The sequence below is a fragment of the Heloderma suspectum genome, chromosome 10 (genome assembly GCF_057233095.1).
Source record: "Heloderma suspectum isolate Gila_16-S chromosome 10, 16-S_ref, whole genome shotgun sequence".
NCBI classification, from domain to species: Eukaryota; Metazoa; Chordata; class Lepidosauria; order Squamata; family Helodermatidae; genus Heloderma; species Heloderma suspectum.
Window position 1 is genome coordinate 5,342,891 of NC_139467.1, and position 15,768 is coordinate 5,358,658.

The 15,768-nt window shown below is 49.4% G+C and overlaps 1 protein-coding gene across 1 annotated transcript in view; it reads left to right on the forward strand.

Moving 5' to 3' along the window:
- The window catches only part of SLC1A5 (solute carrier family 1 member 5), a 29,895-nt gene that overhangs the window by 8,898 nt on the left and 5,229 nt on the right, over positions 1 to 15,768 (forward strand). Inside the window, exons 2-7 of the mRNA XM_084814772.1 lie at positions 3,970 to 4,012; positions 6,289 to 6,387; positions 9,443 to 9,609; positions 10,320 to 10,553; positions 10,838 to 11,032; positions 14,719 to 14,853. Coding sequence (XP_084670898.1) covers positions 3,970 to 4,012; positions 6,289 to 6,387; positions 9,443 to 9,609; positions 10,320 to 10,553; positions 10,838 to 11,032; positions 14,719 to 14,853 — 873 coding nt within the window. The remainder of the gene's footprint in view (positions 1 to 3,969; positions 4,013 to 6,288; positions 6,388 to 9,442; positions 9,610 to 10,319; positions 10,554 to 10,837; positions 11,033 to 14,718; positions 14,854 to 15,768) is intronic.

Consider the following 15,768-nt stretch of genomic DNA (forward strand, 5'->3'; position numbering starts at 1 on the left):
TTGTCGGCAAGGTGATGTCTCTGCTTCTTACTATGCTGTCTAGGTTTGCCATAGCTTTCCTCCCAAGGAGCAAGCGTCTTTTAATTTCATGGCTACAGTCACCGTCTACGGTGATCTTGGAGCCCAAGAAACTAAAATCTGTCACTGCTTCCATTTCTTCCCCTTCTATATGCCAGGAAGTGATGGGGCCAGATGCCATGATCTTAGTTTTTTTAATGTTGAGTTTCAAACCAGCTTTTGCACTCTCCTCTTTCACCCTCAACAAGAGGCTCTTTAGATCCTCTTCATTTTCTGCCATTAGGGTGGTATCGTCTGCATATCGGAGGTTGTTGATCATTCTCCCGGCAATCTTAATTCCGACCTGTGATTCATCCAGCCCGGCGTTTCTCATGATGTACTCTGCATATAAGTTAAATAAGCAGGGCGACAATATGCAGCCTTGTCGTACTCCTTTCTCAATTTTGAACCAATCGGTTGTTCCATGTCTGGTTCTTACTGTTGCTTCTTGACCCTCGTACAAGTTTCTCAGGAGACAGGTAAGGTGGTCTGGTACTCCCATCTCTTTCAGAATTTGCCACAGTTTGTTGTGATCCACACAATCAAAGGCTTTAGCGTAGTCAATGAAGCAGAAATAGACGTTTTTCTGGAATTCTCTTGCTTTCTCCATGATCCAGCGAAAGTTGGCGATTTGATCTCTAGTTCCTCTGCCTCTTTGAAACCCAGCTTGTACTTCCGGTAGTTCTCGGTTCGCATACTGCTGAAGCCTAGCTTGTAGGATTTTGAGCATAACCTTGCTGAGTAAGCCAGCTACTCGCCTATAATTTGTCGATGGCTTATTCTTAATTAGAGGTAACAGAAGAATAAGCATCCTTAAGTCACCTAATAAGTGCTTTTCCAGACACTTAGCATACATTGCCCTGGTGATTTGTACAACACCCCTGCAAGGTAGGTTAGTTATCTCCTTGTTGCAGATGTGGTGAGGGGATATTGCAGATCTCTCATACTGAGGACATATGAGAACATGCCTTCCCTGAGACAACCTGCTGAGTTCATGGCTGGCAGAGGCAACACTGTGAACCTGAGTCTTTGTGGCCCAAAGTGCTTTCTCCTAGCCGCTACACTGCATTTCCTGACACAGTGAAAAATACTTGGGGCACAAATTGTAACGCAGCTTGCCCTCCATGTTGGTTCCTGAGTGCACAGAAACATGATGCATGAAGTTAAAATATCCAGTATCCAGCACGTGGGGTTATTTGTATCTGCATCCCCACCAATTAGCTTTCACAGTGGTGACAAAGCCAGAGATGGCACGAGGATCAGAGATCCTGGGCTCTCCATAGGTTGCAAATGGACCAGTTTCAGTATCTCATTTTTTCTCTCTGGAGGAAAATCTATGTGGAGAAAGAGGACGACAACTATGGAATTGCCATTAAGACAGCCAGCATTCACTTAATTTACTTTTAAAACATGCAAATGGGCTCTGCATGTCAGATGTTCTCTTCAACTGAACGTCGTGATCGGTGGAAAAAGAAGTCAGTCCCTGATAATGCCCAGGAGTGGTGTCTGACTCGACATGTTTAGGGGAGGAGATACAGCATGGACTAATCTTTGGTTCATTGAATTGATTGACTTGCCAGCTGTGACCCCAGTTCATTCCATGGTTCTGGCAAAAATATTTCCTATCCTTTGGCACTAGAACCCAAATAATTTTCAATACTCAAAATCACCCTTCTTTACACAAAGGTAGAGAACCCATCAGTTCTTAGTTGCCATGATACTTGGGTAGCCAGATACCTGGAATTCTTCCAGCCTTGGTCATGGTTTGACTTTGTTACCACCACCACCGTGGACTCCTGGACTCTGTTTCGGTCTGTGTCTCTAAGCTGGATGCAGCCTTTGCACTAGGTTCTGCTGTAGGTTTTGCAAACACTACTTGGGGTGAATTTTGTTACACCTAGCTTGTATATGAGAGAGAAGTGTCGTTCAGAGTTGCTAAACATGCAGTGCAAAAATACAAAGGGAACACTTGTTTCTAGCAAGATAAAAGGGGAAGGGGAAAAATGGAAGCTCAAGGTTTTGCAAGAAAAAAATGGTGGTGCTTTGTAACAGCATTAGGTGGCTCCATGCAGTAGAAAGAGCTGGTAGAGTCTTGAAATGGTAGGACTGTACCAGTTCACACTGCAAGCACGGGAGGTTTTGCATCTTTAAGTGCTGTCCTGTATATTAAAGTAAAACAAAACTCCTGGCCAGAAGTAAGATTCTGTCTCAGCTCTTTTTCTCCCTGCTATGCTAGCCTTCTTCTGGCAGGGAGGGTTTATTTTAACATGGTGGTGTAGTATTTAAAAATATAACCACCTGTGGGTTATTCAAAGGTAGTGTGCCTCTCAATGCCATTGTTGCAAACAGCGGTTGCCCTCTCATCCTGCTTGTGGGCACCCTGAATGTATCTGGTTGGCCACTGCGGGAAACAGGGTATGGGAGCAGAGTAGTGGGTCCTTGGTCTGATCTAGCAGGGCTGCTCTTGTGTTGGGGGTAGACCACTGCAGTGCCTCCCCTTCCATCCCAGGGGTTGCCGCTTGTCCTGCGTGCACGCTTCTTATGTCCATGTGCAGAAGTTTACTGTAAAGCAGCCTCCTGCAACCTGGTGGCCTCCGGGTGTGTTGGACTACAACTCCCAGTAGCCCCAGCCAGCAAAGCCAGAAGAAACGGGACCGGCACCATAGTGCTAATGGCAGCTCCCTCTCCGGAGTCGATGCATGTGCTGCCACGTGAGTGGGAGCCAGCCCGTCACTTGCAGCATGCAGGGATTAGGATTTAATCTTGTTTATGCTGCCCAGTCACTCCTCTGACAGTATCATGCCCTGAATTAGATGAGGTGGGGGGCAGGGGGCACCTGGAGGGGATTAGGGTGGAGGGAAAGCCAGGCCCCAGTGAGCAAAGGTTAAGTCCATGATACCTGATCTTTCCAGGAGTTAAAGCAGCGGAGTAGGTTATTCTCAGCCAAGGCTCAGATAATCTGGAGACAGACCCATGCTGGGCTGAACATTAGCTTGAGAGCTAAGAGTGGCTAGAAGTCGAAATGGTGAGCCAGAAAGTCCCTGGGGCATGGGCCTGCTAGGTCAGGGATACAGAACCTAGGCCTGTGGGCCAGATCTGGCTCACCTGGGGTCCCAAACCTGCCCTCTGAGGTTGCCCCGTACATCCTTCCCCTGGCCCCACCTCCCTTCTCCCGACCACCGACTATTTGGTTATTTCCTGGCTTTTGCCTATTTTTTTCCCCCCATTCTGAAAGGTTGAAATGCCTCTCCTGAGGCTTGGTTACTGGTAGTAACAGCTGTAAGCTAAAAGGTGCTGGTAATTTGGGTCCTGCCCATTTTGCCTTCAGCCTGACCACTGCTGGAATGCTGCCCCCAGAGCTTCTTGAAAATCAAATCCAGCCAACAGGCTGCAAATAATGACTACCACAGATACGCGAGGGCAGGCAGCTAGTAAAAAAAAATGTTGTGGACCAGTAGCTTTTGTAGCCTTATTTGCAACGCCTATTATTAATTTCTGCCTTCTTCAATGTGGTGCTTTCTAGATGAGTTGGACTTTAACTCCTATCAGCCCCAGCTAGCATGGGACAGATGGGAGTTGAAATCTAACTCATCTGGAAGGTACTAGGGTGGAGAAGGCTGATGTATTTATTTATGTTTTGTTATTAGCTTCAGCATCTTGCTGCTATTAACTCAGGAACATTCTTTCTGGTGGCTGCAAGTAGTGACTGCAATTCTGGGAATGCGCAGCTCACAGAGGCAGAAAATATATACAGAGGTTGTAGTGATGCTGCGGGTTGGGTTTGGACTGCAAGAGGGTGGGCTGCCCAGCAAAGGTGGGTTAGATGTGCATTGTTGATTCAGAATGGCAATATTCCCTCTGGAGTCCTGTTTTTAATCTTTTCCGTCTTTTCTCTGTCTTGTTCTCAAACAGGAACATCTTCCCCTCCAACCTGGTGTCTGCTGCCTTCCGATCAGTGAGTTTCATAACTCTTTCCTTCTCCCCGCCCTCCCCCCCCTGCCGAAAATTGTCCCCATTATGGGGTGGAGTTGGGATTGTAGTAAACTCTCAAGAGGTCTGTGTAAGGCTAGATCCTCCAGAAAAGGAGTGGGAGGGTGAGAAAAGCCGGGGCAGGAAGAGGGGATTTGCCTTCAGAATGGAAGGAGGAAGCTGGAGCAGATACTTAGGTTACAAACATGCTCTGCTGCTCAGTTCCAGGTTACTCAGTTGCTCGGGCCACAATGGCATCTGAAGTATACCTTTCCTTTGGAAATCTGAAATCCTTTCCCGGGTACAGCCTTCCCTGACCTGCTGTCCTGTGGATATTTTGGACTTCAGCTTCCATCAGCCTCAGGCAGCATGGCCAATGGTCAACAATGCTGAGAGTTGCAGTCCATGACAGTTGGAGGGCACCAGGTCAAGGGAGGCTGTTCTAGACATTTGCTCATGGCGGCACAGTTGACTGTGTGGCGCTGTCTTAAACCAATTTGGAGGACTGGACCATCTTGGCCAGTATCATCTGCTCTGCTGGCAGCAGGTGTCTGGGGTTTTTCCCCAGTCCTGTGATCCTGAGATACTTGTAACTGGAGATGCTGTGGATTGAACTTGGGGCCTTCTGCATGTGAAGTAGGTCTTCCCCCTCCCTCTGCTTAATACTTGGAAGATGGTGATAGAGAAATCACAAAACAGAGGAAAGATAACACAGAGTTTCCACATTTCCAGAGAGCAACCAGTCACTACTTACTCCTAACCATGTGCTCATGAAACACCCTCCTTCTTGTCTGAATGTTTGTTTGTTTTTTAAAGAGGTCTTTTATCTGTGGCTACAAAATCATACCCTGCTGCTGTTAATATTTCCATGCTTTTTCTTTATTAACTCTTCTTTGTGATGTGTTAATCCTCTTTAGGACATCGGCAGGTTCAGGACAACAAAGCCAGTTTGGCTTAATTTTTAATAGCCCTGTTAAATTAACAAAGGCGAATCCCCGGAGACATGAAGGGAAGGGAGAAGAGCAGGGGAGACATCGTAGAATCTGTCAGTTAATTTTGCCACTTGCTGAGACCGCAATACAGATGCCTTTTTTGAGATACCTTGAAAGTTATTTATCTCCTTTCCATCCTTCTTTCCTTTCTTCCACCATGGAACTGCAAGATGGCAAAGCTTGGGTGGCTCTCAGGTGGTCTCCCATACAGACACTGACCAGATCTGAACCTGCTTAGCTTCTGCAAGTTTAGTGTATCATGTGCCTTCAGATATTGGGGCCAGAAGGGCTGTGGCTCAGTGGTAGAGCTTTTCATGCAGAAAGTCCCAGGTTCAATCCCCAGCTTCTTCAAATAGGCAGTAAAAACTGACCCAAACCCCAGAGAGCTGCTGCCAGTCAGTGACGATAATACTGGGCTTAGATAGATGCATGATCTGACTCTGTATAAGGCAGCTTCCTATGTTTCTGTGTTCTCCAAATCAAAAAAAGCCACCCCCTTGTTGTTAGAAGGAGCAGCCTCTTCCTTGCAAGAGGAGAAAAAGGAAAGGAAAGGTTCCTCTTGTGCAAGCACTGGGTCATTACTGACCCGTAGAGGGACGCCTGCTTACGCTGGCATTTTTATGGCAGACTGTAGCGGGGTGGTTTGCCATTGCCTTCCCTAGTCGTGACTACCTTTCCCCCAGCAAGCTGGGTACTCATTTTACCGACCTCGGAAGGATGGAAAGCTGAGTCGACCTGAGCCAGCTACCCGAGACCCGGCTTCCGCTGGGATCGAACTCAGGTCGTGGGGAGAGTTTCAGTTGCAATACTGCTGCCTACCACTCTGCGCCACACGAGGCTCTTATAAGAGGAGAAAAGGCAGGATATAAATGTAGTAATAGATAAATACGTTTGTGTGTGTTTACAGACACACATGCCCTATTATGGGAACACCCCAGAACATATCTATCTTCCAAAAAAAAAGCCCTTACATCAAAGCTCCACTGACCAATACATTAACATCCAGTCCATATGTGTGTATTCAGATGATTCAAACCTATATTGGTTAGATTGCAGTGAAATATGTTTTACTTTTTCTACTCTGTTCTTCCCCAGTGTCAGGGAGACTTCTAAATGGAGGGGAGGGAGGCGCAAGTTGGATTGTGGCTGAAAAACTGGTTGGAATTTTTTTATCTGCACCTGAGGCATCCAAAGACTCAAAGAAACACGAAGTTAGTTCATTTCGGACAGAGCTGATACTGTGTTTTTGTCTTTGTGTCCCCACCCTCAGTACTCAACCAATTATACGCTAGTGAAACCCAAGAAGAATGTAACAGAAAACCTAACAGGAGTGGAAAACGTAACTGAAGAAACCACCACACCGTTGAAGGTAAGAAGGGTGGGTTGTGCTCTGTAAGACAGCATATCCATTTGGATGTGTGATTTGAAAACTGGAGAATGTTAGGCTTTCATAATTTTTCAGGTTTCTAGCCCTGGTGATGGTGAAGGCTCTGTATTAGAGGGCAGCATCTGCTTGAAGCAGCAAAGAATTGGATGGGGGAGGAATGGTGCAGGTTCATGAGTAAAAGACGTCCCTCTCTACTTGGCCCTCCCTGCTTCCTGGGCTTGGTGCTCCAGTCCTTCCTACCAACCCCACTGGCCACCTTAGTGAGGGAACCTGGGTTTGTTTTATGTATGCCTTACCCTGTAGTGTGCAATCCAAGCTGCTTGCCTGAACTCTGCAGGATTTTCCCTCATGGGACATCTTGTGTTCATCCTGTTCTGTGTTTGTGGGCTTGGGAATCACCTGCCCCACTGCTTGTTAGTCCCTTTGTTGCCACTGCCACTCTCTGCTGCCGCTGTGCCTTGCTCTGGCTTGGGGCAGGATGCCGCCAGGCTCTCCCCCAGCATAAAGCTGGGAGAAGCATTCCCTTCTGAAAAGCACTTGCTGGGTCTCTTTTTCCCGTGGCCCAGGGAGTTGTCGTGAAAGGGTACAGTAATGGCGTTACCTGTGGGTGAGGCAGCAGCTTGTGCTGTTATGCCTCAATCGGTGGTGCCACAGACAGAGGCGATGATTAAATTCATGAGTCACCCTATAACTGAAGCTCTCAGGGCGACATAATAACATCAAATACAGTAAACCAATGGTAAAACACATTGAAATGTTTAAAAAAATATTTTGAAAGCAGCAACAATAATTGAGATAAATATCCAAACAGCTAAAACATTGGAAAAGACTATTTTAAAACACAGCACTATTTATTTATTTATTCATGCATTTATTTATTTGATTTATTTATTAAATTTATTTTATTGTACTCTGGGCGATGTATAAAGTATATAATAAAACCGTTTAAAACAATAAAATTCTACAGTAAAAACATTTTCTAAAATTCCCTAACCCACCCCAAATACCTACCTGAACAACCATGTTTTTAATGTGTGGCGGAAGCTCATGAAAGAGGGGGCATGGCGGAGTTCCCTAGGGAGGGAGTTCCACAGCGTGGGGGCCACCACAGAAAAGGCCCTCTCCCTTGTTCCCACCAGTGTAGCTGTCCTGGCTGATGGGACAAAGAGAAGGCCAACCGAGGCTGATCTTGTTAAGTGGCCTGTCTGGTGTTGCTGGAGGCACTCCTTAAGGTAGGCTGGGCCGGAACCATATAGAGTTTTAAAGGTCAAACCCAACACCTTGAATTTGGCCCCGAAAACAACTGGCAACCAGTGCATCTCCTTCAGCACTGGAGTGATGTGATCTCGCTGGCGGCTGCCTTTAATCAGGCGAGCCACCACGTTCTGTACCAGCTGCAGCTTCTGAACCGTCTTCAAGGGTAACCCCACGTAGAGCGCATTATAGTAGTCTAAACGAGAGGAGACCAGGGCATGTACTACCGATGGGAGCAGATGGTGGGAAGGAAGGGGCGCAGCTGCTGTATCAGATGGAGTTGATACAGTGCTGTCCGGCTCACAGCTGACACCTGAGCCTCCATGGACAGCTGGGAGTCCAAAATGACCCCCAGGCTGCGGACCTGGTCTTTCAAGGGTAGCCGTTCCCCATTCAACACCAGGTCAACATCCCTCAGCCTCCTTGTCTCCCACCAAAAATACCTCAGTCTTGTTAGGGTTCAGCTTCAGCTTATTCCTCCCCATCCAGCCACTTACCGTCTCCAGACATTTGGACAGGGATTCTACGGCCAGCTTTGGTGAAGATTTGAACGAGAGGTAGAGCTGCATGTCATCCGCATATTGATGACACCGCACCCCAGACCTCCTGATGATAGTCCCCAGCAGCTTCACATAGATGTTAAATAGCATCGGGGAGAGGATGGAACCCTGTGGCACCCCTCAAGTGAACGGCCACGGGTCCAAAACCTCCTCTCCCAGTGCTACCCTCTGGTACCTGCTGGAGAGGAAGGACCGGAATCACCGCAGTATGGTGTCTCCAATGCTCAACCCCTCCAGGCGGTCTAGGAGGATACTGTGGTCAACGGTATCAAAAGCCGCTGAGAGGTCGAGGAGAACAAGGAAGGAGCATTCACCCCTATCCAGAGCCCTCCTCATATCATCCACCAAGGCGACCAAGGCTGTTTCTGTCCCATGCCCAGGCCTGAAGCCTGACTGAAATGGGTCTAGACATTCGGCTTCTTCCAAGTGTGCCTTCAACTGCTCAATCACCTTGCCCAAAAATAGCAGATTTGAGACTGGGCGAAAGTTGTTCAGAACTTGGGGATCGAAGGAGGGCTTCTTAAACAGATCATTGCAAGTAAAACAAGTAGCAGTTAAAAAATCTAAGCCTGGGTGAATAAAAGAAGTCTTTGTCTGGCACTTAAAAGTCGACAAAGTAGGCGCCAGGTAGAGAGGGCGTGCCACAACTTGAGGGCCACCACAGGACAGGGCTGCTCACAAATAGCCACCCACTGAATATCGGTGTGTGTGGAGACATGGAGCAGGGCCTCAGATGATGATCTTGTGGCATGGGCAGGAACATAGGGAAAGAGAGAGCTGGGAGAAGCCAGTAGTTCGGGACAGTAGTTGTTGCTCTCTCCAGGTTTGGGGCTGACTCTGAGAAACGCTGTGGTGGTGATGGTGGTAGGGGTGGGATAGGTGGGTGAGGAAAGCGGGGGACAGGTGCTGGGTGCTGACCTGGTCATCTTGGAGGTAGGGCACGGTGCCACTCTAGTGAAGAACTAAAAAAAACACCCTTCTCCTAATTGCTGCATATCTGAGCCAAATGGCAAATGGTTGGTTTGCTCTAATCTCGAGGCTGTGGGTTACTTTGTAGAGATAGCTGCCCTGGGGGTAGGAAACTGTCCATCACTTTTCAGCTCTCAGATTACTTTTTGAATGAAGCTTTGTGTGTGTGTGTGTGTGTGTGTGTGTGTGCAGGTTTACATATGTGTATATAATGTGTATATAGGATGTTGATCTCTCCCTCCCTGTTTCCTTAGATCCCCATTGGTGCTGAGGTTGAGGGGATGAACATCCTGGGCTTGGTGGTCTTTGCCATCGTCTTTGGGATTGCTCTGCGGAAACTCGGGCCTGAGGGCGAGAACCTGATCAAGTTCTTCAACTCCTTCAATGAAGCCACCATGGTGCTGGTCTCCTGGATCATGTGGTAAGGGGGTCATCCAGTCCGCATCTCTCGGGGGTGGGGGGTCATGACAGAGACGCAAAATGGGGAGGCTGGTAGCTGGACTTTTAAGAAGTCAACTGTACATCCCTCTGAACCAGTGGCCAGGGCTTTGTGTACTCTACACTCACCTATTTGTTTTTCTTTCAAATTTCTGTGCTGAGGCAACAGTGTCTGCTCCAGTGAAAGCTGAATTCTAAGACCTGTGTACGTTATACAAATCAACCGCGTGACTTTTTTTTTTGCTGTGCATCATTTGTTCTGGTTTGCTATTCATTAAAGCCTTGCCCCCTGGCAACTGGAACACTTCTGACTTCTGAAATGTTACCATGTCTTGCCCACAACCATAATGGCAAGAAACTTGGGGGTTTGTTTATTTTATCCTCGCAACAACCTGCAGGGTAAGTTAGGCTGTGAGAGTTGGTGACTGGCCCAGGGTCACCTGGTGAGCATTGGCTGCGTGGAGATCTAAACCTGGTCCTAGCCTGGTACTCTAACCACTATACAACACTGTACTCCATTCTGCACTTATTCTGTGCTCTTTCAGAATTGTTGACGTGGGTACAATTCGGGTAGTAACACTGCTTAGCAGAGATGGAGCCAAGCCAAGGGGAGTCTCCAGCCCTCTCTTGCTTGCTGTCCTGGCTCAGGGGCCGCTGTCCTACTTTGCTTATTTCCTTCTTCCGTCCTTCTAGGTATGCCCCCTTGGGTATCATGTTCCTGGTTGCTGGCAAGATCGTGGAGATGGAGGATGTGGTGGTCCTTTTCACCAGCCTGGGCAAGTACATCTGCTGCTGCCTGGTGGGCCATGCCATCCACGGCCTGATCGTCCTGCCAGTCATCTACTTCATCTTCACCCGCAGGAACCCATACCGCTTCCTTTGGGGCATCTTCACAGCCCTGGCCACCGCCTTCGGCACCTCCTCCAGGTACTGAGAGGCTTCTTGTAGCAGCAGAGAGCCAGGGGGGTGGGGGGCTTAGGGGGACTTCTGTCGGAGAGCCAGAGCGGGGATCTGCTTGGCCGGAGTGTGCTTCTTAACAGGAAGCAGCAAGGTTACTGTGGTGCCTTTTTGAATCCCCTTGTTTCTCAGTAATTCTGTTGTGAACCTTCCGTGTTGGAACTGGGAGGGTTGGGTTGGATTGTGCCTGTGGGCTGGTCCTGAAGCACTCGCTGCCCGTGTCCTGACCTGCCTCCTCTTCCTCCTCCACACAGCTCCGCCACCCTGCCGCTGATGATGAGATGCGTCGAGGAAGAGAATGGTGTCTCCAAGCACATCAGCCGCTTCATCCTGCCCATCGGGGCCACCGTCAACATGGACGGGGCTGCCCTCTTCCAGTGCGTGGCTGCCGTCTTCATCGCCCAGCTCAACAACTTTCCTCTCAACTTCATCCAAGTCATCACCATCCTGTGAGTGTTTAGACCTCCCGCTCCCCCCTCTGGTTACACAAATTGCCATGTTGGGTGAGGCCAAAGGTGCATCCAGCCTGCACAACTTGTTTCCTTTCCCCAGTTGAGCATAGCCCAACAGTCATCTACAGTAGCTCACTGGGGCCTTGATAGGCTGCCTGACTCTGCTGCTTGCCTGGGATTTTGCCAGGCCCCGTGTGCGTGTGTGCGCGTGCGTGTGTGTGCGCGTGCGTGTGCGTGTGCGCGTGCGTGTGCGTGTGTGCGCGCGTGCGTGTGTGCGCGCGCGCGTGTGTGCGCGCGCGCGTGTGTGCGCGCGCGCGTGTGTGCGCGCGTGCGTGTGTGCGCGCGTGCGTGTGTGTGCGCGCGCGTGCTTTGTGGTCTCCCCCTCAGTGTTCAACATGTGCTGCTTGAGCATCCACATCCTTGAAATCAGGGGTGCAGAATCTCAGGCCTGGGGCCACATCTGGCCCTCTGGGGGTCTCAGTCTGGCCCTCCGGGGTTCTCCAGAAGGTCATGCCACCTTCCCCTGGCTCCCCCCTTTTTCCTCCCCCACTGTTCGGGGGTTCCCCAGCTTTTGTGCAGTGTTCCCCCCATTCTGAAAGGCTGATATGCTTCTCCTAAGACTTAGCAACTGGCAGGAAGAGCTTTAAGCTGAAATGTGCAGGTGTTTTGGGCCCTGTTTGCCTTTGGCCCCACCTGCAGCTGGATCACAGCCCTTGAGAGGTTGTCCGAAATGGAATTCGACCTCTGGATTGGAAGAGGTTCTGCACCTCTGCTCTAAATGCTCACCAGACATTTTTGCCAACCCAGCCACCTGGTCTGCCTCATGTGGACTTTGCATCCTTTCTGGAGGAAGAGATTATTTGTGCACGTCCTTCATGTTGCATAAAGACAATAGGCTGATTGTCCTCTTCTTGAGTCTTTGGGAAGAAGTGGGAACCTGGTTGCTGGCAGAAAACAGTTTCCAGAGTGATCAGAACAGAACCTTAGAGGGGGCTGCTTGGTACAGAGTGCTTGGATGCCTCTGGGCCATAAAGTTGCTACTCCACCTGCCCAGCCTGGCCAAAATGGGGCAGTTGTCAGCACTGGGCAGGCCACAGTGCTGTGGCTAGCAGGCTTTGTTTGTCTTGGTGTGTCCTACATTGTGCTGGCCTCATATGACCAAGTAAACTACTAGATCTCTCCTCTCCTACCCCCAGTGCACTGCACCCTGCATGGGCCTGTTGGCCTAATCTAAGCCCTTGCTTTAGTGGGATATAATTCTGCTAGGGGGAATGGGGTCATGAGGTTGCTTCAAGAACAAAGGGAGGATTCATTCCAGGATGTCAGCTTGGGCCACACAGAAGGGATGGTGCAGGGGAGAGGAGATCTTAAAAAATTCAGTGAACAACAGGTCAGTGTGGACTGCTGAAGCAGCCAACTAGGTAGAGCTTTAAGGAATGCCCACAGTGGAAGCTGCATGGCTGAGCTGAGCTGGGTTCCACAAGCTGCCTCAGCAGAAGCTCTCTGGGTCTGTCTTAGGGGCTAGAAGCTTTGGAACAAAACCCGAGATTTTTTCAGGATAGTGGGTTCTGCATCCTGCACAAAACTCTGACATTGCTCAGGGCTTGGTACTGCATGGCCAGAATCTCTTCATAGTCTCCTGCAAATTCTTTCTTTGTCTCGCCTCACACTCAACATTCCACCCCTCTGCCCTATTTCTGCCCAACACATTCTACCCCCTTTACTGTCTTACACATCACTACCATGTCAGTACCCAGGTCCTACAAATAAGCAAAGGAAACTGCAACTGGACTAAATTGTTGGGCATCAATACAAATGTTCCTCTACAACAGTATGATTTTAATACTGTAGAATTTTGAGAGGTTGTTGGCTGGTGGTTAGTGAAGCTTTACATTTCCCCCTCTGTCTGGAGGAGGACCCCGCAGCCGGCACAGAGCCCAGAGCATCAGCTTTGTTGGAGGCAGGCTTCTGGTCCTCATGTGTGTGGGGATATGTTGAGCAGGCTCAAAATTCTAAGGGCTGAAACCTGGTGCCCAGCATAACGACCTGGGCCTTTAGTCATAATCTTTGCCCAGCTACTCCTAACTGTCTTTTGCTCTTCTTATCCTCTTCCCACTCTGTTCCTTCCCCATTAAAATCTTGTTAAAACTCCAGTATCTAGTTTGGAATAAAATGGAATAAAACTAGCTTGTTGAAGTAGATAGAAGAGACTTTCCTTGGCACAGGATTTCCCTTTTTCTTTTTTGAATGTGCAGAGACAGTTTTTTTTTTCCTAAACGCAATTATGAATAAACTATTTCTCAGTTCCAGGAGGTCAGCCTGTTCCTTCAGGCCTCGAGGGGCTTAATCATCAACCTCAACAGGGGCCCTTTAACTAGAAAATGCGCAGTCAGAGAAGTGCTTGCTTGGTCAGAAGGAGCTACCAGAAAGGGGGGGTGGGGGGAGGTGCTGCTGGTGTCCTCTGCTTGGGATGAACATAGGATGACAAAGGGGGTGGATTTGCTCCAAGCTGGTCATCTGTCTGTGTTTGCTCATCTGTCTTGGGTTGAAAGTATAGTTTCCCCTTCCAGTGATCCAACCCTGCATTCCGCTTGACCACATTCCGATCTGGTTTGTGTGTCACACTTGGCTGCAGGAGTATGTGCCACAGATGTGACAAGCTCCTTTGGACTCTCAGAGGAGTTTCAAAAGCTGTCTTGTCCTTGAGTGCTGTCCGAAGCATGAGCAACTGTGTTTTGTTTTTTTTTAGGGCAGCCATGTTTTTAGGGGTGCCAAGGAAGCAGCACATGAGCCATGCCCTGGTGTCCTCTGTCATGTTGCAAAGGACCCTGGGAAGTGCCACTTGGATTACATGGCATCGCCTCCCTCAGCGGAAGAACCTCTTGGTGTCTTCCGTTTGTGCACGGGAGATGAGTAGGCCCGACTGCTGTTCAACGGGCGGGGAGTGGAGGGGGAGCATACGTAAGACAAGAGAGAGAAATGACAGTGCCTCCAAAATAGCTCTTTGGATCTCAGCCAGTGCGAGTTTTGACATCTATTCAGCATGGCTGGCTGGAGGATGCTGGGAGTTGTAGTACAACACATCAGGAGGTTACTAGGTTAGGGAAGGCTGAGTTACAGTCTGAGTAAGTGAAATGAAGACTCCTACGGGCAGGGGTGCAAAAGCCCGGGTGCTCAGTTGCTTCTGGGAGCTAAAAACGAGCTAGTCAGTGAAGAGGCCAGAAAGCAGGCTCCCCCGCGGCCCCGTGCATATTGCTTGGCCACCTCAAGGAAGGGCTCCCAAGTTGGAGATGATGCTTTCTTAGGAAGCTTGAGCCCTGACCCCTGTCCATTAAGCTCTGCCTGGAAGAAAGGTTGATGGGGAAAGACCAGAAGCAGACTGTTCCTCTCCCTGGCTGTGATGATGTGTGTGCGCCCTGGCACAATTGCATCTCTGCTTTCCCTCCTTCCAAGCTGGCTCCTGCAAAATCTATATGGCTCTTAAATTTTGCAAAAGGAAAGTTTGCCTCTCTAACTACTGGCTGGGCCAACCAATGTTTTTAAAATGTGAGGCTCGAGTGGGGGACTTGGTCTTAATCTGTAGATATGGCACATACAAGCCTCTTTGAAAGTGAGCATTACAAATGGATTGCAAGCCAAGAACTTGGGCAACCATCTCTGATCTGTCCACTTCCCACCCACAGTGTCACTGCAACAGCGTCCAGCGTTGGAGCTGCCGGGATTCCTGCGGGGGGTGTCCTCACCCTTGCCATCATCTTGGAAGCTGTGGGGCTGCCCACCAACGACATCTCCCTCATTTTGGCAGTGGATTGGCTTGTGTAAGTATCGGGTGGAAAGATGGGGCCAAGATCAAGGGAGATGTCTGTGATCAGGAGCAACAGATGATTCTCCAAGACCAGGCTCTGCTAGCTCCCCTCCCCATCTGCTTCTGTTGTCCACTTGGGGGCTGCGGAACAAGGGAATCGTGCAAATGGCCCCAGGCTCCACAGGGAAGCAGAAACTGTTGCAGGGACACACCTAGGAAGAAGGGGCTGGGGGATACTCTTTGCTGACCCCCAAATATGGTAGCTAACTTGAGCACGCTCCGGGAGAGAGCGCAGGACAGGAAGGCCTGGCGTGCTATGGTCCATGGGGTCACGAAGAGTCGGACACGACTGAATGACTGAACAACAACAACAACAACAACAACAAAATATGGTAGCTAGTTGTACCCTCTGCAACTCTTCACTGAGTCCACCAAGGAAAGGGTTTTTTTGAGAGGAGCACACGTCATGCCTCCCCATATTTCCTGTGTTAATATATAAAGCCACCTTATACCAAGTCGGGCCATCGGCCTATGTAGCCCAGTACTCTGACTAGCAGCAGTGGCTCTCCAAAGATTCTGGCAGGGACCTTTCCAGCATTGCTCCCGAGATCCTTTGATGCAGCGATTCAGGGAACTGAACCTCGGACATTCTAGTAGCCATCCCGGGGCTCTACGAGTGAGCTATGCTTTCTGCCTCAGTCGTAGAACAGACTGGGGAAGAACCAGGGAGGCCTCTCCTCCCTCTCGCCTTCAAGCTGCCCTCCAGGTGCCTGATTTGTACACGGTGGTGTTTTTTTAATGTAATGAGTGGGCTGCTTTTGTTCAACAGGCTTGTCCGGTGTGGCTGGATGGGTTGGGTGTGCTACCTGCACGGAGGGGTCCCTGGGAGCATGGGAGTAAAGGTTAAGGCAGCTGAGATTCCACTCTT